Below are 24,543 nucleotides of genomic sequence, written 5' to 3'. Positions count from 1 at the left end.
TGTTTTGTCTGACTGGTGGTTGGACTCAGTCCTGCATTTATCCACAGACGGAAAACACATAAAAGGTTGAATGCTTCATGAAAGATAAAATAAAGAGATTTAACAGTTGAAGCATAAGCGTCTTCATGGAAATGTATGATTTCCTGGAAAAGCGAAGAAGCATTTCATGAACAACACATGACAGCACAGAGTGTTGTACATATACCACTGTACATGTGAACGCTGAATCTTTTGCAGGTTTAGAAAAGTCCAAGGGCAGTTTCATCATGTGACCATTTCAAATAAAAGCAGATGATCATCATCAGATACAGTACATGTTGCAAGAATTCCTGGGAAGCATTAACAATATTAAATATGAACAAGGACGAGACAAACAATCAACAGAACCATCCTGGGCTGGGGTTGACTTTTTGGTTCAGCAGGAATCCATATGATTGGTTGCCTTTGTTTCCCATCATCCTTCACTGTAGAATGATATATGGAGAGTGACAACTGAGTGAGAGCATTTTCTGATGATAGAGAGCCATGACACAACAGAGGAGCAGATGACAAACACAGCTTATCGGAGGATGTCATTTTTTTTTTTTTTTTTTTCCAGGGAAGCAGAGAAGAAGAGAGAAAGCTCTCCATCACATAAATAAATCAGCAACGGCGCAAACGGGGAGATAGGTTTTTATGAAATATCAGTTTTGTTATTCATTTTTTTCTGCTCCTTTTGGGAGAAGCGTGAAAGGACTATTTTCTCAAAGCAAAGGAGTTTTTTTTTGTTGTTTTTTTTTTTTTCTTTTCTTCTAGCCCTAGCGTTAAGTCAAGTGCAAAGAAGTCAGTGTTTAGTGGAGGCTTATGTATTTTGGCACACGTTTTCAGTAAGTGTCAACTATGCACGCACGCGCACATACAGCACAGTAGGCATGAGGTTTTGGGATGGTAAAAGCTGAACAGAAGCTGTCCTTGGAGAGTGTCCACCAATCACCGAGACGGACGATCCAAAAAGTTTAAGGGATTCACTTATTTCTGTTGTTGTTTGGTGAATACGGGAACTACAAGGAATCCACCCAGAAACTGAATATCTGTGAGTTTTCTCTAGCAAGAGTTAAAACTGACAAAAAGTTATAGAAATTTGTTAAAACTACATAATATTTCAAAATACATGTGGAGTCAAGTAAAACTTTATATATGCACTTTATTTCTCTGTATCTCTTTTAAAACCTTAATTTTTCTTTTAATTATTATTTTTTTCCTTAAATATATGCATATAAGTGAGATATTATTTTTTCATTACAGCTCTTTCAGTTGTATGTATATATGTACATTATGTACTTTTAAGTAGGTAGAGAAGGGGTAGGGTTGTGTGTGTAAGTGTGTATGTGTCAGGGAAAGAATACTAATTAAGCATTATTTACACCATGCTCCGAGAGCCGCTTGGGGTCCGATGTAGACTGAGGCGGGGGTCGGGGGGTATATATTGGTGCGGGTGGTTGTAAGGCGGAGGTGGGGGAGGCAGCGGGGGCTGGTGGCCGTCGTTGCCATGGGAGCTGTCCGGTGAGCGGACTGGGGTGGACATGGCCGACTGGCTGAGCTGGTGGTGGCTGTGGTGGTGATGCTGGTAGTGGTGGTGTGTGGGCGTTTGGCTGAGGAAGGCCTCCATGCGTCCGTGGCCGCTGTTGTCGAGCATGATGACCTTGACGATCTGCTGACACTGGATGAGTGTCTCGGGCCGCAGATCAGCCATGCTGACAGCGGGCTGGTGGTGCTGCTGGAGGTGGAGGTGGTGGGCGGGGGTGCTCGCCGCTGACTGCAGCTGTGGGTGCTGAGGTGGAGGCGTCGGCCCCTGGGTTAGCCCCTGGGGCCCCTGCTGGAAAAGCAGCTCCCCCCGGTGGTTAAGAAGGGCCACGCTCTCGGGACTCCGAGCCGTGCTGCTGCTGAGCTGGTACGTCTGAAGCCTGTTGTGAATTGACACCTAGTTTAGAAAACAGCCAAGAGAACAGCATCAAATGTTATAAAACTGGTTCCTCCTCTACAATCCGTCAAGCCCTCTTTTTTGGGGGGGGGGGGGGGGGGGTGAACGCACAGCACACACACACAGGGCATGCGTGGGGGCTTAGGTGTTGAGGGTCGGTGGAGGTGTAAAATCATTGTGACTACTATACACTCCCCTCCCTCCACCCCCACAGGTACTGGGAACAGTGTTGACTGGATGCTGGGAACACCAGTGTGTGACTGGGGTCAGGAAGAGAACAGTGGTGGGGAATGGGGATAAGAGTTTTGGTGCTACGCTACAGAAGGGGCCCGGTGGTTCCAAAGGGGACACTGAGGGCCCCTGTGTCTCCCTTCCAAACCACTGTGTGGCACTATGGTGACAGCGAACACGAGGAGACTTGGGGATCGGGGTAACCAGAACATAGACGGAGGTCATACGAATAAGAGGGAGAGGTGGAAGAAGAGGAGAGGAGGTGAGCGGACTGACAACCACAGACGTCCACAGGCAACACTCATCAGAATGCAAACCTCCATATGTCACATTTGTTTTAACTCTTTCATTGTTTCTATAGTGACAGTTTCCCTCCCTTTTCTCTCGGCTATCTGTGTTCCTTCATTGAATCTTTTTTAAAAATTCTTTTTATATAGCTATTCTAGGAAACATGCCACGTTTCCAAAATGCCTTACACTGTGTTTCTCAAACTCAGAAAGCAATTGCCAAAAACAAAAGAAAATAAAAAAGCAAGTCCATTAAAAATTTATAGAATGATCACAATCTGCAATGCATATAGAGTGTTGTGGACAAAAGTAATGCGAAATTGTAAGAAATATGCTACCACAGCACATGTCAGACATACTATTTTCATATTTGTTACAAGTTAATAGCTAGGGTTAGCGTAAGTATTTATCAAGGTTAAGATTATGGTGATTATTTAACTATAAAATATAAAAATGCAAACATCTCAGCTCAAGTAGGGGATTATGACCGACTGGAGGCAAAAATTGACATGTCTATCTACCATTTTGAACACGTTGTTTTTGATGTACATGTCAAACCCTGCTAACAAGACATATTTTTCTCACTTTTCATGCATGGAGAGCTCATATTTGCATTTTAAACACATTGTGCTCATTTCTCAGAGTTTCATCTTTGAGTCTGTATCACAGTTACATTCACACAGCAGCCATGTTTAACAGTTGGGTTGTAAAGCCATATACAAAAGCAATTTCAACAAATTCATGTTATTAATTGTGTTGTCATTTAATTGGAAAACACATTAGAGGTAGTTATATGTCAAGAATATAATAGCTTTATTCCAGTTATCAGTATCTTTAACTCATAAGCTCTGTAACTTCCTCGTACGTTCAAGAAGTCAATAGTTCCTCAGATTGCTGCACATTCCTGACTAAAGATGTCAGTTATAAAGTAACTTTTGATTAAAATCTGCCAATTAGAATATAGCTCCCCACAAAAACTCCTCAAAATGAAGACTGTGTGAATAAGTCAACGGTAAGAAAGGGTTTGCGGCAGTGTTATTTCATTCGGTTACAAGAGCTGATGTAACTCTTGTGTTAAAGACCTCCATTGACATCTGCTCCTATTCAGTTTCAGCCAACCACTATTTCTCCTTGACGACTTAGCACATATACTTATAGTATCAATGAGCTCTAAAGTACTTTAGATAAAAGGATGAGGGATTTCTTTGACTTTCTGGTGCCTTTTAGAAGTTTGATTTCTACGTAAAAAGGATAACTTTCTGCTCCACAGATGACCAAAACAATGTCACTGCTGGTTATAAAATGTCCTTCATTGTTGCGTTAGCTTGCCAGATTTGGTTGTTTGGTTGCTAGAACTCAGCATAATCCTATCTCATCCTATCTGATTAAGGTTATTTCTGAGATACCTTTAAGCCCACTTTCAGTGAATCCCACGCTAATGAAATGTACCAAGCTCCGCACCATGGGGGATCAAGCTGTACCAGGCTTGTGGAACAGCCCTCCTAACCATCTAAGGGCAGCACAGACCCTAGACTCTTTTAAAACAGGCCTAAAAACCTTTTTTATCCAGGAAGGCTTTTTCATCTTAAACCTGCAGTGCGGAACTTTTACATATAAATGAACATCCATTACATTCAAGCCCTTTACAAACGAGTTCACACAATGCTGATTAACGAGTTCACACAGTGCTAATTAAGCCTATAAGTTTTTAAATCTCATGTCGGGCACGACATTCCCGAGCTGGCTGTTTGGACTGAATGGATCAATGATAGTGAAACAAGTCATTTTTGCAGGGGTTTTGTGAAGCTCAAAACCATTTAGCCACCGTTTTACAGCCACAACAGTAGGTTGGGCATACTGGGACAAATCCTGGTGGGCCGGTGGACTGTCAAAACATACCCTTTTTTTACCGGCCCTCTCTGTGTGCCTGTCATTCGGGGTGCACATGAGAGCACTGGTGCCATGCAGCAGCTCAAATTTAGGATAAGAACTTGCTGCTTGTCTTTGTCATATATGATAGTTAAACAGATTTGGGAGGATTTTGGACAAAAAAACCAAATCAAAACGAGCAAAGGTGGCTAATGTCACATTTTTTCACTATTTTTCAACATTTAAAGACAAAACAACTAGTCGGTTATTGGAGAAAATAATAACCACATTAATTGATAATGACAATAATTGTTAATTATGGTGCTATTTAGTTTCTTTTTCTACTGCAGCATTTAAGTATGATACTGTCATTCAAGTAGATTACTGTCATTTTTGTTACAAATCAAATACATGTGATTTGGACTTGGTAGCCAGCTGATATTGCTTTTCTGCGATGAGCGCTCTTTGATTACCTGTCCTGCCTTGAGAAGCTGGTGGACAGAGTGAGAGGATCGTTACCTGGATTGGTTGCACCTGGGGAGAAGCTGGCAGAGCATAAAAGAGCTGCTACATGAAACAGCCCCTGTTTGCCTGCCTTTCCTTTGTGCAGAGGTGGCTTTTAATCTTTAAACTTAAACATTTGCTTCTCCACTTCCCTTACTTATCAAAGTCCTCTGATCAGCAGCTTACTGTTGGATTCAGACATCCCTACATCCGTGCCTATAGTATAAGAACGATTCTCTGAGTGACCCTCCTGGTTTCCAAGATAAATGTGTTTCGACAGCTAACGGCTCCCCACCAGCCACTGACATTTACTGTAGGCTGCATGTCACGGCTGGTGGAGGTAGCTCAGACAACCATGAAGACTGACCTGAGGTGCAAACATTGCAGAAAAAAAATACAGAAGGAAAACTCAAGTAATTTCCATAGCAGTGTATATAAAAAAAATCCACTTTTGAATTGGAATTGATTAAAGCTATATATAGATTTTTATTCAATTCTTCCACTGGTGTAGTTATTTGTTTTTGTCTTTGTTATTTGTGAGCAGATATCCCATTGCACAACAAAAACATAATTTTATTTTTATGTCTTTTAAATGTCTCTTGTACAGCAATGAATGCATATTTGCCCTGCTGTACTAATTGTAATTCTAGAGGCATTTATGGCTGTGAAAATAAAATGACTGTGAGGCCTTTCAATGTGAAGTATAAGTAATTACTTCAGGTCTAACCGGCACCTGCTTATTGTAAATCCGCATTGAGCAAAGATTTACAGCCCGACATATTAACAGTGAGCTGTGTTGAAGTAAACAGCCACTGAATGTCAAATTGACCCGGCGTATTTGGCTTTTCACTCCAGCCTTCAACTCCAGGGGCACACTGCCACAGAAAGGACTAGGAAAGGTCATCTGATGCCTCTAGGATGGTAATTGCAAAGCCCCTTGGGTACTGTAGTTCAGCTTGCTCGAAATGTTGGCATGAGAAGTTTACCCCTGGAGGTCTGGTGAGGGGTGGGGAGGTGACGACTCCAGGTCAAATGAGCGTTAAATTTATCTGCCTGCATGTTACTGTGTTAATTAAGGTCTCAATGCTGAATGTGGGTACACGTCCTCACACACACAGTATATGCATTCCACACATGTCTTCAGATTTGAACTACTTTTAGCAATGGCTGCTTTCTTTCTTTTTTCTTGAAAGGCCCTAAAGGAGTCACAATTTCTGCCTGAGCTTGTGAAACTAATTACAACCTATTCTTTTTTAGGCTTGCAGATAATATTTAAGCCTTTGAGTCTGATGCATTTTCAGTGAGCAGAACCTGTTCTGACTGCTGCGACGTTATTAATTTCTCTCCCCAAACCACCATCTTTAATTTTTGTACCACAAAGGAATCCTTTTATCTAATATTTTGTTTGGTTCCGGACGGTTACCTCACATGCCCGCAGCTCTTTACCCTGCAGCACTCGTTCTCTCATGCACTCTCACCCACTCTTGCTTGACGCCTCTAGCCTTAAAGATATGACTGGTCCTGGGGTTTTATCCTATCTCATCCTCATCTTGATAATGACTCACTGTGCTAACTTGCAAACTTACCTTTTGTTTGGGACATAGCCCTATCACTAAGCACTTACCTCTACTGCATTGTGTCCACTTCTTTCATCTACCTCCTGGTTTCCTGGATGAAGGGAGAATGGAGGAAAAAGGGACAAAAGTGGCAGCAAAATGTCTGTGTTAAATAGCAATTTCCTCTTTTACTGCATCTTAAAATGTTTTTAAGAACAAGAAATAAATTGGTACTTTATATCACCCCAATTATTTCAAGAAGAGAAGAATTTGGGATTTGTTTTAAAAGCTGCAAACTGAATTTGAAATAAGTGATAATTAGCGTTGAAGATCGAAGCTTTTTGAAGAAAATCATTTAGGTATTTTAAAGAAAGTATATTCAAATTACTAAATTTAAAATTATAACACACATCTATTAATTTTTCATGTTGTAATGCTAGACGTACCATCTTTTCCAGTTGATCAATTCATAAAAACAGGCCAACTTTACTCCAACATCAGGTGGAGTAATACAATTGGTGACAAGGTCTCGGCAGTGGGTTTTAAAATTAAAAAGTGCACACACACACCTGATGGGGAGCCCTGTTTGCCACGCAGCTCTAGCTGTGTGCCGTTGCTCTTTACCGAGTGTGTCTTTGCTCCTTGCTGCTTTTCCAGCTCCCCTGCAGAGAACAGAAGACAGAAAAGATCATCATCATAATCACCATGACAGAGAGCAAAGGAGGGCAACAGGCAGGTAAGAGTGACAGCATTAACTGGCTTGATTCTACTCTCTTTTGAAGGCATGCGCGTGTGTATATACACACTCACACACACATGCACGCTGTCTTGTTGCCTTCCCTCCCACTCACTCAAAACACGACTCCCCATCTCTCTAATTAAACTTCACACTTGATGGTAATTGCATGTCATTTCCAATCATGATGACTAAATGTTGTTTTGTCTTCAATACTGCGCTGCATTCTAATTCTGGTGCTGAACTGCAAAACTGCCAGGTGAGACCTTAAGGGCGCAGTACACCATGTCCTCCAACGCAAATACTGACATCAACTACAGAAAATGTTCTGATTTGTAGCTTATCTCCGTCTGAAGAAGAGCATGTAGCTTGAAACGTCACTTATGTCCCATTAAACTGTATCTGAAGAAAAAGGGAGCTATAGTGTTCAGACTTTCTTCATTCTTTTGTACATTGTTTCTTTGGTCCAGCACCTGTTAAAGTTTTTTTGGATGTGCGCATCTACCACACACTTTGATAGCTTATCTCCTAAAAAAGTGGTCAGATGAAACTAATAAATGTAATGGTTTCACTTTATTTTACTGGTCTTATTTTCCCAGTAATTTCTTTAAAATCTTCCTGGAAAAAAAAAATTGGTACAGGGAAAATGGAGACAGTGTTCAATTGGTACATTTCCAATGAATTGCTCACCTACAGTACAGTTACTTTTAGTCAGTGCATAGATATGAAATGTCTCTGAAGCCAAGCATACAGTTCAACATATATGAAAAAAACAGTTTCCAATAATAAGGGAATAAATAATGAACATTTGGTATTTACTTATATTAGTTTTTTTTCCCAGGAAATTTCCTAGCATATTATTGAAACTTTATTAGGACATTATGGACCCATAAAATAAAGCACTGCCAATCTGATAGATACATTTAAAAAAGGGAAGTTGACCAAAGATACACTTTGGCCTATAGTACTTATAAGTCTGAATATAAGGCTGTCTAGAATCTTGTTTATTTGCATAATATCAAAATAGAAGATAAAATATGAAAAGTGAGATTAAAAATTATAACAGGTTAAAACACAGGGAAATATTCAAATAGTCACAAGAGATGAGCAGGCAAAGTCAAAAAGCCAAAAGGCTTATCATGCAGCTCCCCTAGAAGAGTGTCAAATGTCATCATCACAACAACATCGTACATTAGTGTGCCCCTCTGTACAAACCAAAATTTACTAATTTGCAATCCAGAATCCACAAAAAATGTTAAGTACAGGCATATTGTTTGTAGAGAAGGAAACAGAAATATGGAACAGTCTGTGAAATGCTTTATCTGGATGTTTAAAAGTGATTGTATGACTGACTTGAAATGTTCAATGCCATTATGAATTTTCCTAACTGTAAACAGCCAGATGCAGGAAAAAAAACTGTAATATCTCCCTTTCTATCTTCTAAGAAGGGAAGCCCAAACATAAGTGAGTCAGCCACAGGCATATTTACCAATGTGCAAAAAATAGGAAGCCCTTAAAGGAGAAAAGATGTGATGTTTGTGCACCTGCAAGCACTCATGCTTGTTACTCAGCTTCCCAAGTTTCTCAAATGTTCATATATTTTGTCCTGAGGAAAAGAGTGTGCTGTCTTTGTGTGTTTGCATGTTGATTTTTATCAAATATGTCCCAACATGTATTCTTATTTGTATGTGTGTGTATTGGTTTATGTGTGTCTTAGTGCACAGTGGCTGTCTATCATTTTCCTGGCTATGGAGTGAGGAAAAAGCTTCCTTCTGTCAACCCCTGCGTGTCTCCATATGTTGTTGCCTGCTCTCCCCGGGATGCTGGCCTTCCCTCTCTGTGAAGGGTAATGCAGACGCGTCAAATCCCAGTAGGGGTGCTCTCTTTTGATGCCCACTGGCAGGAGCCAGGCTCTTAAATACTCAAGTTTTCCATGTGTGTCTAAGTATGTGCATGTGTAAGTTACAATATCCTTCCTGTCTGGAGAATTTCATACACACGCAAACCCAAAACAACTCTGATGCCTGAGCACTCTCAGGAACATTGGCCTCTTTTCACCTCCAATTTATTGCCCTCCTGCAGTCTGTTTGAGCTGCAGTGCACCAAAGCAAACAAACCAAAAATGCAAAAGTCAGTCTGCACCTACATGAATGGGGTACCGACTACAAATAATAAAAAACACCTCTGACTCTTTTTTACTATCTGAGGACCTATTGATTCTCACAGTATGTAAGCATCCACTGTAGTCCCCCCATTTGCCAAGATGTGACATTATCGATTTGGTCAGAAATGTAACGAGATGTTGACAATACTTTTGTTGCATTGCCACAAGAAGAACACACAAACATTTGGTAGCCTCTATCCTTTGTATATTATAAAAATCTTTGCTTCATGAAAGAAAGGTACATTGTACAGCAGGACCAACAGGACATGGGCAAAGATGGACTTAACAGCAATGTTGTGAAGAGTCTCTAACTACCTTGTAAGGACATGGTCTCTCTCAAAACACAAAGACACTTACACTCGATGCGTATCTGCTCCATCTCTGACACCTCAGCGATTGATTCCTTCAGATCTTCGACAAACTTGAGCAGCTCTTCAGCACTTTGGGCGCAGAAGTTAAGTACCTGCTTCTTGTCTGAGCCAAAAGGTGAGAGGATGGTGATGCCATGAGGGTAATCTGATGGACACAAGAGGACATTGATTGTTGAGATAAAAATGCTTGCAACTGACTTTATTACTAGATGTGTGAGGATGGTTTCAAAAAGGCCTGAACATTTAGATTTGCACAATGGGAACTCATTTTGTTGACATTTTTTTGCCAAAACAAGCAAGAATTTCTGCGATCATCTATATCAAAGGAAAAGTAACAGCAATAAAAAACTCCATATTAACTTGTTTCAAACAAAACCATAACTTCTACACCCATCGTCAACTTAAACTTATGTCCTCTAACAGTCCAAGCATGGTGTGTTACATTACATTAATCTAATTAAATTTTTCAGCTCTCAGCAGTGAAGACACTGACTTACATTCATTTTCAAACAGGTGGAACTGCATGCCAAGAAGGCCCATGGCTTTGCAGAAAGTGTAGGCTGCTGAACTCTTCTTCTTTGGACATAATTTCAAGATCTGCAGACGAAGCATTTGTGAAAGTATAAGTAAACAATAAGAAACCAGAGTTTTTAAAATGACATAAAGGTCCTTGACATTTTGTTAAATGTTCTGAATACTCCTGAAATATTTCTCACTGAGTTGTCCTTATCACAAAACAACCTTAGAGAAAGCTGGGGAAGAACAAACTATTTCATCATTTAAAATACATTCAAAGAACAAATTGAATCAATATTGATGTAAACTACAACCTTCGAAATCGGGCGCTAGTGCTCTCCATATGAAAAATACCTTGGCAAGCTTATATCAGGATATATTAGAGATGTTATGTAGGTGTTTCATTGAATGACCTTCCAGATAGAGAAAAATGAGGTGAATCTGTTTCATAGCACTACTGTGGGGTATAATTTACCAGGCAAGGTGTATTAAACCAATACATCACATTGGCATTTTAAACACTTCTTGACATGTTCAAGCTGCTAGAACAGGGCAAAATTCAAAGAAAAGTCCCTATCACTTTCATTTCATAGTAAAAATTTGTCAAAGACAATTTCTGCCCCGCTTTCAAAGCTGTCAGGAGAAAACGTCTCACTGGAATATATCGCGCTGCTAACTTTTAGTGCCAAATGAACAGAATTCCACTGTGATGTTAGAAGATAACTTCTCTCCCCTCTTACTTCAAAATCAGACTTTTAACCTCCTTTCCTGCAGCTACAAATTACTTTTCTTGCTTTAGTAGAAAAGAGAGGGGGAAAATAGCCATGCTACTTTTTTCCCTTGCTGTATTTTGTTGGAGTGAGATCAACATTTGACACAATTATGAGTAGTTAAAAACTTTGGATAGATAACCCCTATGTGGATCCTAATGAGTACATTAATTATGCCCAACATAAAACCTTTGATAATTCCCCAATCTGTGTAACTTTTGTTCAAGTGAACAACTTATCTGCGCTGCGGCCCAAATGAAACGCAACTTTATTACTGGCCCTTAAAGCCATTCTGCAGGGGACAGATCTTTTGCTTATGAGTGCAGTGCAACGCTGCCTTTGCTACCATCTATTATTAAAAGAAATGGCCAGAGAGGCCTGAGTTATGAAACAACATAAAAGAAGAGAGGGAGCCCTGAGAAATGGCTCACAGTTGAAGTAGGTGATGGTGCATTGCAGCTGTCACAACAAAATAAGCAGCTTTAAAGCTTGACTGTGTGCAGCAGAAACGACCGTTTATGGGGTGGTTTGAAAGAAACAGTAAAAGTGAAGACGGCGTCCATTGTTAGATCGTCAATGTAATGAGGGAATACGTGTTTTTTGGTATACTTACAACAATGAGATCATTGAAGAGGAAGACTTCTCTCTGGTGTGCTGCCTGTTTTTGGGCCTTGTTGACGTCTGTTACCTCAAAAAGACGACTACAGCACACCAGTCTTCTGTGAGGGACAGAGAGAACCTGCAGAGGAAGAGCAACATTTAGGCAAAGCAAAGCTTGATTTAACTCAGACTAGGAAGCTTTAAAATGAAAACCAGAATGTGTTCATTTTTGACCTACGTAAAGTAATGTGTACACAGTCTGAAAGAGGGGGAGAAAGTACTTACAGTAAGTGAAACGGGGAGACTTCAACAAAAAACACTTTTGGCTACAGTTCTACATATCATTCACTGTGTTTAAAATCCATTAAACACTTTATGCTGACACAAATTAGTGACATTAACACTGACCCTAGAGATCTAAACATTAATGAGGGCAAGCAATAAGACTGTTGTTTCTAGGTTCATTATGAACTTAAATACATGGCTATACTGAAATTTAGGGTGTTTCTTTTACATGTCATAGTGAATAAAATGCACTTACACACCTCTTTGTCAACTACATTAGACATTTTTGAAGACAGACATCTACAGTATAGGCTCTTGTTCATTGCAGTGCAAGCAGTGTATCATGTGTTTGGGTGAAAGTAGCAGTATGTGTCATTTTAAGAATGTTTGACGAGACTCAAAGCAGAGTATTTCAGTCTTTAAAACATGTCTGCAGGGTTTCTTTAAGTCTCCCAGTGAACACTAATTCTGACTACATTCAATGGTACACAAAGCATGGATAAAATGTAATGATGAAGATGGTTAAATATGGGAGCTGTAGCCGGGCCAGATGGGGAAGCTGGAAAACTCATTTGAATAGATAGAAAATGGGGCATGTATTTCCGTTTCTCTATGTTGTTGGGTCTCATCTTCCACCATACCGCAGTGCTCTGCTTTGAGCTGTTCCTCTTCAGTATCAGTGTTTATTGTTGGTGTGTTATCCCTCTGTAGTGTCCTTGTAGATTTTATTTATATGGGTCCCTCATAAAAGTGTTCATATTAGAGTTGGGGGAAGGTGTTGGATGTTGAATGCTCTGTGTTTTTTAATCATTTGATTTTGATTCTGAGCTATAGTGGGACCTGTGTGGTTCCTAACATAATGCTACACTTAGAGGTCATGTAAAGGTTTTTTTTTTTTTTTTTTTTTTTTTTTTTTTTAAAAATGCTGCAGTTGTTTCCCCAGAGGCCTGGCTTCTCCTCTGGACTTAAGTGCTTTCCACCGTTTAAGCAGATTACACTGCAAAAATGGCTCATGCCTTCAGAGGGTGATCTAATCATGTTCTCGCCCCCTCACGCTCTTGTCTCCCCGACTTGTCTCGTCTGACTTTTTGTGCTCAATCACTGCAGAAATCCAAACAGCGGCTGACCGACTGTCAGTTGACGTGGAGCTGATCCTCCCCCCTTTCTCGTGATAAAACACAAATATATACATGGCCTGTGTTCAGTTCTCTCTCTGTGCATTTCCAATTTTCAATTCCCTCTGCTCTCTGTGCACGATTTGCAATGCAGTGAGTACACACATACCCTCTGCCTCTTTTCCTCTTGCTCTCTCATCTCTCATCACTGCAGGGTATACAGACTCCCACCCAGCTTGCCACAGCCAGCCTGCTTTCTCATTACACTAATGTCAGAAACATGTAAAGACATCATTAGCGTGAAATGCCTCTTGCTCATTCCAAAAACCCAGTCCTTTCCTGACAGGATTATTGAGAAATTGTGTGGCAGGATATTTAATAAATTACTTGTATGCCTGAAGAAAAACTGATTCTATAAATGCTATCCAGATAAAAAATTTCAGGAAATTTCAACAATGTTTGAGGAGGGAAACATTTGGATGTAAAGCTACTTCATCACATTCAAGTAGGGTTGTTATATTGCTTTAATTAAGTTATCAAATATTTACACCAATCAAACTCCCATTATGGAAAAACCCATTATAGGAAAATCATTCTCATGTGGGCTATTCTCTCTCAGCATGATATAGTTTTAAATCCAAAATACAGGCACTCTGACACCTGCTATGGTATTATGTCTAAGGAAGAAACTTAAATCTTACTCTCTTTCTTTTTATGGCAGATAGCTCCCAGGGGCAGGAAGAGTCACTTCCTGTCACAACAATCCATCATTGTTTTGGCTATGACAACACTCCCTCTGTCATCCTATGGCTACTCATCCATCACTGAAAGACACTCAAAGGCACAGGCCAAAAAAAGGAGAAAAACAAAAACTATGACGGCAGCAATCTTCTCAGTGTCAGAGTTTCAATGTCATTCTGAAAGTTAACAGGATATAACTGAGACTATATTTAAAACTAAATAAAAAGTAGATTTATTGTAAAATGTATCCAAAAGCTTGGCAGCAAAATCACTAACCACTATGGATATTAACACTACTTTTCACTGTTTTATTAGAATCTGCATGGATCTGTGTGTGTGATTTTGAAGTGACTGACTCCTATATAGATGCAACATGCTTTACAGTTTTGAATATCTCACTCTGTTGAGAGAAATTGCAGTTTTTTTTATCTATATTTTATGAATAAGGCTTGCAAGGCCTTGGTGCAATGATAAGATTCAAGTAGAATTCCCTGAACTGTTGAAGCATTTTAAAAAGCCTTTCAGTGTGATGAGTGGGCGCACACAGTGTATTCCCACATGAATCAGTGTAATCAGTCAATTATAAAGCTAAATACTTCTGCCTATGTGTTCGTCTCAGAGTTGCAAAGTCTAAAACACATAAAACTTTGCACAGAAATATTCACACAAAGAATTTAAACAACAGACAAAAGTTGTGGCCAATTTTAAGCTGTTTGAACTGAAGAGATTCCACAGCTGAGTTCATCAACTTACATTATGTCACTCCTGAGCACTGACCAAGCCTTTTAACCTCAAACAGTTAAAAAAGGAGTAATGATAGCAGTGGTTAATGACGTAGCTAGCTGGAGTAATGACCTGAGGTAATGATCGTGCCGCTGATGAGACATTTAATGGCTAATAAATGTGCTCTGCTAACGCTACTAAGGCTAGGTGATAGTGATAAGGCCTTGAATAATGACTGAGTGACTTGGCATGGAGTTTGCAAAAGTGTGTGTGTGTGTGTGTGTGCAGGGTCGGCCCGGGGGAGGGCCATGCATCTCTCTCGCTCTTGTTTTTGTATAATGGGCTGCTCAAGCGGCCCACATAGCGTCTGGCCCGCCGAGATTTCTCCCGGTGCTCCCGATGGCCAGTCTGACTCTGTGTGTGTGTGTAATCATATGTGTGTTTTTGTGTGATAAATCCTGTCCATCTATTCCTCTGGCCAACTTACCAAACTGTAAAATACAGTAAATAGTACAGGGACATTCTTTTCTCAATATTTCATATTCACAAACAACTGGGGAAGTGTCTACAGTGTCTGAGAAGGGAAACAGTTACTGTACCTCCATCAACTCAACACCATCTTCTATTTCTGAATATCCTTTTGCACAAAACGAGAACTGTGGATTTTGTCCCCATCCCTTAAATTGGAAGTGCATTAGGATGGGCTCTTCTAATGGTCAGTATGAACAGGGAGAAGAATTACAGCAAGCAAAACTTGTTTTAAGACAGACTTGAAAAATTGTAAACCTATTCTTTAAAGCTGCTCTAATCCGTACTGTGTTTAACGTGAAACTGGTTAGTCACAGCGACAAACCCACAGAATTATTACCTGAGTCTGCATTTCCCCTCAGCTATACAGAGCATTTTAGCACCTTTTTAGCTAATTGTTTTGGTTTTACAGCCAACAACTTTAATGTTTGGGTTCACTCTCAATTACATCATCAGCATTGTTTCCTGACAAAGCAGGCAGCTGTTTTCAGCTAAAAAGCAATAAAACCCATTATGTTCTCATCCTAGGGCGTCAAATACTGACGCATTGTCATGCCCCTCTGACGTCTTATGCAGACGCACAAGGAATCCTTTGCCGAGGGGACTGACAAAGCGACGCCCCGGGAATAAGAACGGCCTGAAAAACCTACTATATGCTACCTGCCCGACACCAAATGAGAAATAACCAAAGTTATATCATCTAGCCGATGAACATAGCGGAGCATTTAGTGGCTAAAGAGCCAGATAGAGACCAAGAAGAGAATTAACACAGCTCCAAATGAATGCTAATGTTGCTCCGTATCTGCTGGACATGTGAAAAGACAACTGTTTGCTAACAAGTTTGCCATTACGACAAAAAAATCATAATGCAGGTTCAAGATTTATTTATGTTTTAGCTTAAAGTTACAAGGGTCATGATGTGGTACAGTATATAGTTGAGATTGTTGTGGTTTAAGGGCTAAAGACTGCGTTTTGTCAGTGAAGGTCCCTCACAAGTATTTAACTATAACGACGTGTGTCCTCACCGTTTTCATGCCTACGATGGACTGCTCAACCTTTGAGACGTAAGTGACGTGGTCTTCGTTGGAGCGCAACTCCCTCTGTTGTATTCTTTCATAGATTCCCACCACCATGTCTCTCGGGATGTCCGCTCCATCATCCACACCTAAGACGAAAAGAGACTGATTAGATGCAAGAATCCAAGCAGATACACACACACACACACACACAATACGGAGTGATTGCTTTTAGTTTTTACCCGGGTGTTTTTCTTAATGAATATGGCATGACTACTGTTCAAACAGTGGAGCCATAGTGGCTTAATTATAGCAGAGAGTGTGTCACTGCTGCAGGAAAAGACACACACAAACATGCATATGCAAAGAAATGCATCATATATGTCCATATACATAACGCGCTGCACACACATTTGTTCTGCTTCCTTATTTGATATGCAAAGAGTGGAAGAAATTAAATATTTAGAGCCAGTCTTCCTTTCAGTCTCCTCGTCTGTCCTTCTCTGACTTAATGTCTTTCACTGTTTCCATTAAGTAACGACAGAAGGCGTTACGAAAGGAGGTTAATTGGCAAGTGAAAGGTTAACACCCCACCTCGCTCTTAGAAGATTTTCTGTCTGGAACACATTGCAGTTTAAGGCCGTGGCATTTCGACGCAGGTAGAGCTGCATGTCATTAGGCTGAAAGGTTGCCCTCAAGATGCACCCCATTATATCAGCACAGCTGTACTGCGCTGTGTGCTACATTGAGTTTCCAATGGGGCAGGATGTGTTTGGAGAAAATGAAGCCACCACAAGTGATGACAGTGAGGCACCCTGGGACACCGCTGAGACATCACTGCACATTATGAAGTCAGGGGGAGAGGAGACGATGACCGGGGGGAAATGTGTGTAAAGTGTCAGATGAATAAGTTGCTTTTTTTGCTGAATGCCTTTTTTTCTCTCTCTTCTTCTGCCAGTCCTGCCACTTTTCTTACTCTCCTTGTAACTACATTGCTTTCTCTTTTTTTTTTTTACCCATGTCTCCCCTGTAGCTTTGCCCATGCATCAGCTCTTTCTGTCTCCACTTGTTTTCATTATCTCCAAGCGTAAAGATGACTTGTAACAAGGCCTATTGATGAACACCAGCCCACCACAAGGACTTGAAAAGTGACCCTGAGACCATCCTCTTTAAAAACAATCCAACAAATAAAGGATCCAGTATTTAAGTCAGTACAATTTTCATTTTTTAGTGAGCTGGAAGCCTGAATTAATGTATGATGAAAACTGATTTATATTTCATTGGCCCATTGTGGCATAGCTTTAACAGTCTCTTTTAATTGAGATAATTTATGTTCTACTGTTCTTCATAACTACTGGTTTCTGGTGCATTCCACCTCAGCCAATTAGCTGAGTGAACTATTCTTCTGTCAGTGGATGAGAGAGATGTGAGTGAGGAGAAAAAAGGAAAGGGAATATAAATAAGGAAAGACAGTTGAATAAACAGGCAGCATAATATTCTGAGACAAAACAAGATAAGAGAATGCCAGAGAAAACATAGTAAACTGAGCACAAGACAAATAGAGAGGCCAAGAGAGAGTGGCGTATTTTAATTTGCATAAGATGCTGAAATTGATTTTCCAACGTAATTTAATTGTGGGGAACAGTCTGGACGAATCTATTAAAGTTGTTCTGCATCGACCTCAGTGTTCCCTGATTGATTGTGCAGGCGGAGAGCAAAACTACGACGTTCCTTTCTCCCTCAGCGCTTAACGAATGAGCATCTGTCTGCGTATGAGAGACAAGAATTACAGGTGCTTTCTGCTGTTGTCATGCTGAGTTGTGAATGTATAAAACATGCCAGGCGGGGATAGATTTGTAACCTTATTCTTATCACCTAAATGTATGCAGGGAAGGTTTGATTGAATACAGATCCAACACTGTATTCACAACACTGAATCGTCTGGGGAGTCTCCTATCTTGATCAAAACCCAAACAGGAGATATTTTGGAGGGAGAGGAATTTAGGCAGGATTTAAAGGACCAGTGTGTAAGATTTAGTGGCATCTAGTGGAACAGACTTGGCAGAAATGGAATATAATATTCATTAGTATGTTTTAATTAGTTTATGATCCCATGAAAATAAGATTAGTTGTGTTTTTTGTTACCTTAGAATGAGCCCTTTAAACCTACATAAGGAGTGGGTCTCCTTCCACGGAGGCCGCCATATTGCACTGCCATGTTTCTACAGTAGCCCAGAATGGACAAACTAAACACTGGCTCTGGTCTAGAGAGGGCCTTTTGCGTCTTTCACAAGTTTGGTGGCCACTGTAGGTTCTCCTACACGCTTGGAAGGGGAGGATGAGGAGGAGGTTTATTCATTTGGTTGCAGTCCGCAACCTCACTGCTGAATGCCACTAAATCTTACATACTGCTGCTTTAAGAATATTTCTGGCCCCTTTTCTCAGATGTCCCCACCTATAAAAAAAAAAAAACCCCAAATAATTTCTCTAACTTCTGGACCAGCAAGTCTAGACAGTCAGTTGAAAATGATATAGTAAAAATATGGTAAGCTTTTGTGTCTTTCAATTTTCTTCCTGTCTGGGGTAATTTCTTTTTTGGGAGCAGATACATAACGTACATCCAACCGGCATAAATAAATCAGCACATCTGTGGTAAGAATGATAGATTCCATATCCCTTTGCCATATTTTGAAAGTTGTTTTGCTTTCTGTTCTCCCCTATCCTCTGACTGATAAGGAAATTTTCTTTCACCTTCCATCAGGGTTCAGAAATCAATGTTCAGCTACAGCACAGCACCCTTGGAGCTGGTAGGGATTTAGTTTTATGCTTAAAGACACTTTAGTGGGATGGATCCCTCCTAAGTCTCCCGACTGTGTGCATAATCTTTGGTATTCTTAACTCCACAACTCACCAACTGAGCAATCCAGTCAGCTCATACTCCCAAGAAACACCCTGACCTTTCTCAGGTGACACACATGCACATATGCACCCAAGAACCTACGTACTTGAGCTGATTAGGTCAACTAATTGCCCTAATGTGCCCGTACCTGCACATGCAAACATGATGCCGTGTCTCTCACCTCGTAAATTGCGTATGAAGTCCTCCAATAACATCTTGCGGTCGGGCTTGATGTTGGGACTGTACATGTCTGTGTTGAGCAGAATGATGGCGAAGGCTAGGATGAAGATGGTGTCTGGGTTGTGAAACTGCTGCACCACGTCGGGGTTACACATGCAGTAGCGCTGGCTGTGAATTATAAAGGAGGGAGGGAAAGAAAGGGGGGAAAATGAAGGGTGAAAATCAGAGAGGAAAAAGTGGTAGGAGGAAGAGAAATCACAAAAAATTTATGTGAAAAGGGAGCGGTGTATGAGGAAAAAGAATAAAGGCAAAGGAAAAGAGACGGATGAATGAGAGTAGTAATAGATGTGGGTCATGACAGAGGACACGATGACAGAGGGAGGGATGTTATAAGATCAAGAGAGAGATGAATTAGAAAAATGTAAGGGACAAAGAGGGAAAGATAGGAGGGATAACAGATGGAAGAAAAGACACAGAAAATGTGTTATCATCAGACAGTAAAGGCATCCTTCAACCCACAGCATGCTTATAAAAGTCATGACACAAGCTGAGCATGAGTGTCGCACTGAAATAAGAATTATGGCTTTAATTTTGCTTGTGGCTCCATCTGAAGCCGTTAGCTGTCCTTCAGCAACAACAAACCTCACAGCAGGTGCTCTGCTGCTGAAACAGTAAACACAGTCCCACTGGATCGGATGTTAACATGGATCAGGCATTACACAGAAAACAAGGGGCATGTGGGTTTTTTTATGTGCCACTGCATGATTTACCATGATTTCTTTACAAAATAGCTTATAAAATTCCATCCTCTTTTTGTTTATTTAGAGACATATCCCTCATGATAAAAAGGTCCACTGAGTCCTTAGCTATAGTTAAACATTCTCCAACATTTATGTGCTTGGTTGCTGGATTTATGCAGGTTGTTATTCCGCCGGAGAGAAGAAATATGAAGTTTGAAATATGAAATCCCTTACCTAAGCAGTTTTTTGTGTGCTAAATTACACGCCAGAGGCAAGGCTCAGTTTGATGTAGTTCCCAAAAACACACCCCTAAATAAATATACTAAGAGGTGGAGTGGAAATACCGCTGCATAGTGTGGTTATGGAAACCATGAAACTAACAGATTTTTTTGACACTTACTATGGGTGTTTGCATACATGTGTGTGTTTAAGAAAGAAGTGCCCACAGGAGAGAGATGAATTGTTTCTCTGTCTCTGTGAAGTGCGTGAACTGTGAATACTTCCTGGTAAAGGGATGAATAATACACAACAGTTACTGTGTATGAGTAATAAGAGACTGAAAGTAAAGGAGTGTGTGTGTGTGTGTGTGTGTGGGCCCTATATGAGTGTACACTGTAATTGTTACTTTAATCAGTCATCATTTCCACATTGAGGCTGTTGCACCGTTTTGCAGACCCACTGAGCTGCATGATTGGAACCTAATGCCTCTGCAGGACTGAGTAAAGACACACACACATAATATAGTAGGTTCATACCTTTTCACACACACACACTCTTTATCTGATTAAGTGTTGCAAAATTATTAAAAGGAAAAAAACTTAGCACACGCACACATGTACATATAAATTCTATCTTAAGCAGGCCGTGCTTTAACGTGTGTTTGTGGCATCTCTCATACAGCACTTGTTTTGGCATGATGATCACAGGGCTGCATACAGATGCTTATTCACATCTCTGTGTTTGAAAACCGTGACTCGACAGCAACCAGTAATTATACTCTTGTCTGTGAATCCTAATGTAGCACCATGCAGCGAAAAACAGCAATTTATTCTGCTTTCTATCTGAGCGTGCTCTTACTCTGCACAGAAAGTAATGGAAAATGACTAACTCTCCCTCCCCCACTTTAAAAAAAAAAAAAAAAAAAGTAGAGGAAGAGAGGTTAAAATGGTGATGATGCTACTCATTGAATGCATTTGGCAGTCTTCACATTTGGCATTTGCTGCTGTCATTCAAACCAATTTCTCTTTTGTTGCTAACGATGCTCTAATCCATCAGTCATTATGTGCTTTTTGAGGATGAATTTTGAGACAACATGTAATTTAGGAACTATAACACACAGGATCTTTATCTGTAATAACTGTAATACATGGAGCAGAAAAAACAATAATGGTATGTGACAGCACAATGAGTAAATAAGGACCTCTGGATGCCCCACTATAATGCAGACTTATAAACTGAATATATCTGCAGCTATGGAGGACTGGCTCATATTTGCTCATTCATTAGTACACTGACGCAGCAGATACTGAGGCTGCTGGCTGCTTTTCACTTTTCCCATCGCTCTTTTTTCACTGCTGCTTCAAATCCCCTTCACTAACTTATGAGATTTCTCTCTTTCTCTCCTTGTGTGTGTGTGTGTGTGTGTTTGGAGGCATATCAAAGCCCAGGAGCAGGGGATAGCAGTGGCGGTTATGCAACACTGGTTATTTATAAACCTTCCTCCCTCTTTCCTTTTCTACCCTTCCTTCCTTCCTTCCTTTCCCAGTTCATGTCTCCTTCCCCTCTTCCCTCTTGCTCCTGATAACACGTAGAGCGAGCCTGATGTCCAAACATTACCAGTGCCAACTTCTCCGACCACTGACTATGACAATGCTGCCGTTTTCTCCTTATTGGGCACCTTGACAACTGTGACAGGTGGTTGTTACTCCAGAGGGGCTACGGCAAACAGTTAGCATTAACACACAGTGCCACAGCTGCTCTGCAAATTGCCTCCCGTCACAAATTGTGGCCAGAAATTACATGCTGCCTGGCTATTCAGATGGGGGCTGCATTGTCAACATTTTATTGTAGCTGAGCAGAAAGGGAAGAAGAAAGCACAAGTGTGTGTGTGTGTGTGCACATTTAGTGAAGCAGAGTGACTCACCTGCTGAGATAATATATGTGATGAAAAGATTCATTTGTATTTATGTTCATATACAGTATGTTCTCCAGGGCTCCACAGAAATAGTGGAGTGTGTGTGTGCGTGTGTCTCTATTTACGTGCATGGCTGTCGATGTTGTCTGATTACATTTTGTCAGACTGGCATGTTTTCACGTTCCTTCTTTTGTCTGTCTGTCTGGCACAACAGTGCTCTTGAACACCGCAGAAGCTATGCTCATATCTCATGAATCAGCTCAGGAATAAAAATTCACATCCATACACCCTCAAAACCTATAGACATATTTTATGATCAAAAAACTTGTGAATTGCATTTTACTGTGAGGCAGGTTTGGCCCAGAGATAAGTCTTGACTGACAGTATTTCATTTCACTCTTTTCACCCACTGAAATATCAGCACACTCAGAGTTACATGAAGGTAGAAATTAAATGACATCAGCTGGACAAATAAGGCTTATTTTGCATAACCGAGGAGATGATAAATATTCATATTCAACTATCTCTGTGCAACAATGTTTCTGAATATTAATAAATGTGTCACACTGTACATGGTCAAACCTCCCTAGTTCTTGCATGTCTATTTGCTAGAAACTGAATATGACAGGCAAACATAGCCAAATTACTGAGTTTTCGGAAATCTGCAAAAAATAAAAACGATACCAGTGAGAATACTGCCAGCTAAATCCAGACTGCTGCTTTCATAATTACCTGAAGGCCTCGATAAGGCGTTCCACCTTCTGGGCTTCTCCCTGGACACGAATGTGGGCCTGAAATTTCCTCAGTGCTTCGTCCAGCTCCATGCCCGAGAAGTCCATCTCATCCACTACACAACTGTTGAGCACAGGGAGGAAGGGGAGTAGACAGGAAGACACAGGGAAAAAAGAAAATCCATTAAAATTTATCGCAACATCAACATGACGGTGGTGGCTGCCCCTTCGGCGGTGGGATCGGTGAACCTGTGGATGGAGATTTGAGATAAAAGCTGTGGAAGTCTCACTCATCTGCTTCCCGGTCACAGCAGCACTCTGCTTACTGCAGGTATTAGCCGCGCACGGACACCAGGGATAAGACTGGGTCTGGCTATCTTCTCTGTGCCACAGCTGCCAAGACTCACACACACACACACACACACACACATTCAAACCCTCCGAGCAGAAAATCCTCCTATTACCTGACAAGTCCAGCTTAATGACTTTAATTAAAAAAGCAAAATATCCTGTCCAATGAGTTCAGAGGGGGAGAAATACAACGTGGGCAATTTGGAGATGAAATGAGGTTTTGAAGTGAAAGATGACTTTGGAAAACGAGTCAGGGGGTTTTAAAGTTTTCCTCACTTTGATGTGAAATGTTCTTTTGAGGTACAAAGTAGAATGATAATCGAACTATGAAATTAAATTCATGTTTTTACACTTGGATTGGCTTTCATGTGGTTTACTGCAAACATATCCACACTAGTTCAAGATAAACACAATCTTTGCCTCTGTGATGAAAGAATGCAACTTTCAGACTATTGATGGTCATGGACAGCATATTCAAAAGAAAGATCAAAATCCTTATTACTTACAGTACATAGCTGTGTCAAGACATCACCTTCTGCTTCTAATCTTTTTTGTTTGTTGTACCATACAGTAGAAAACTCTGGGGTGCATGCACACACGCACACACATACTACATTAAGATGGATTATTGTGAACAAAGCAAGTTAATGAGGTGAGTACTTCACTGTGACACATGCTGCTCCAGCAGAAAAGAGGCACATAGCTGAGTCTACAGTACTGCTTGACACAGTGCGTCCCACAACATGAGATCACAGCAAAACCTATTCACAGTAAGAATACCATAAAGCACTGTGTACTTTTCCATTTACTGTTTAATATTGATATAATTTTTATTACAAGTGCCACAACTAGCAACCACTACTTTATAATGTCTACTTCTACAACTACTACTATGCTTCCTAGAGCTCCTATGAAAACTTGTTCTGTGTGTATTACTGTTACTGCTACTCCAGTCACCATTGTAACTACTACTCGTACTACTGCTACTACTTGTCGCATGTCAATTATTACTACTACTGTCATGCCTTCAACTAATACTAATACTGCTTCCATGACTACTACTGCTACTACCTGAATTACTATCATTTCAGTCACTACTACTACTATTAGCACTGTGAGGCAGGTTTGGCCCAGAAAAACCTGGTCCTGATCCCTCTGACCATAGCAACTATACACTAATTTCTAAGCTTCCCTTTATATCAAAACCCTAAGGAATATTTTCTCAAATCAATTGTTGGAAGTCTTGATCAGTAATAATATTTTTGAAAATTTTAATCAGGTTTTTGACATCAACACAGCACAGAGACTGCCCTTGTAAGAGTTCTCAATGATACCTTGATGAAGGCTGATGCAGGTGAATGCTCGGTGCTGGTTCTGCTTGATCTTAGTGCCACTTTTGACATGGTGGGTCATAGCATTATTATTGAAAGGCTGAGAGCATGGGTTTGTATATCCGGGACTGCTCTCCACTGGTTCTCTTCCTACTTTTCTAACAGAAAATTTGTTTTGTCTGTTGATGGCTTTACCTCCTTGCAT

The 24,543-nt window shown here is 40.5% G+C and overlaps 1 protein-coding gene across 3 annotated transcripts in view; it reads right to left on the bottom strand.

Moving 5' to 3' along the window:
• The window catches only part of iqsec3a (IQ motif and Sec7 domain ArfGEF 3a), a 112,504-nt gene continuing 87,961 nt past the window's right edge, over positions 1-24,543 (bottom strand). For 2 of the 3 annotated variants that reach the window (XM_042403776.1, XM_042403775.1), the window contains 9 exons: positions 22,658-22,780; positions 19,053-19,219; positions 15,982-16,121; positions 11,578-11,703; positions 10,176-10,275; positions 9,665-9,823; positions 6,977-7,069; positions 6,476-6,519; positions 1-1,960 (listed from right to left, as the gene is read on the bottom strand). In XM_042403776.1, the coding sequence (XP_042259710.1) occupies positions 1,400-1,960; positions 6,476-6,519; positions 6,977-7,069; positions 9,665-9,823; positions 10,176-10,275; positions 11,578-11,703; positions 15,982-16,121; positions 19,053-19,219; positions 22,658-22,780 (1,513 nt within the window). In that variant the 3' untranslated portion in view covers positions 1-1,399. The remainder of the gene's footprint in view (positions 1,961-6,475; positions 6,520-6,976; positions 7,070-9,664; positions 9,824-10,175; positions 10,276-11,577; positions 11,704-15,981; positions 16,122-19,052; positions 19,220-22,657; positions 22,781-24,543) is intronic. The other variant, XM_042403777.1, reaches the window with a different exon arrangement.

The sequence above is a fragment of the Thunnus maccoyii genome, chromosome 23 (assembly GCF_910596095.1).
Source record: "Thunnus maccoyii chromosome 23, fThuMac1.1, whole genome shotgun sequence".
NCBI lineage: Eukaryota > Metazoa > Chordata > Actinopteri > Scombriformes > Scombridae > Thunnus > Thunnus maccoyii.
This window is presented reverse-complemented; position numbering and strand designations above follow the sequence as displayed.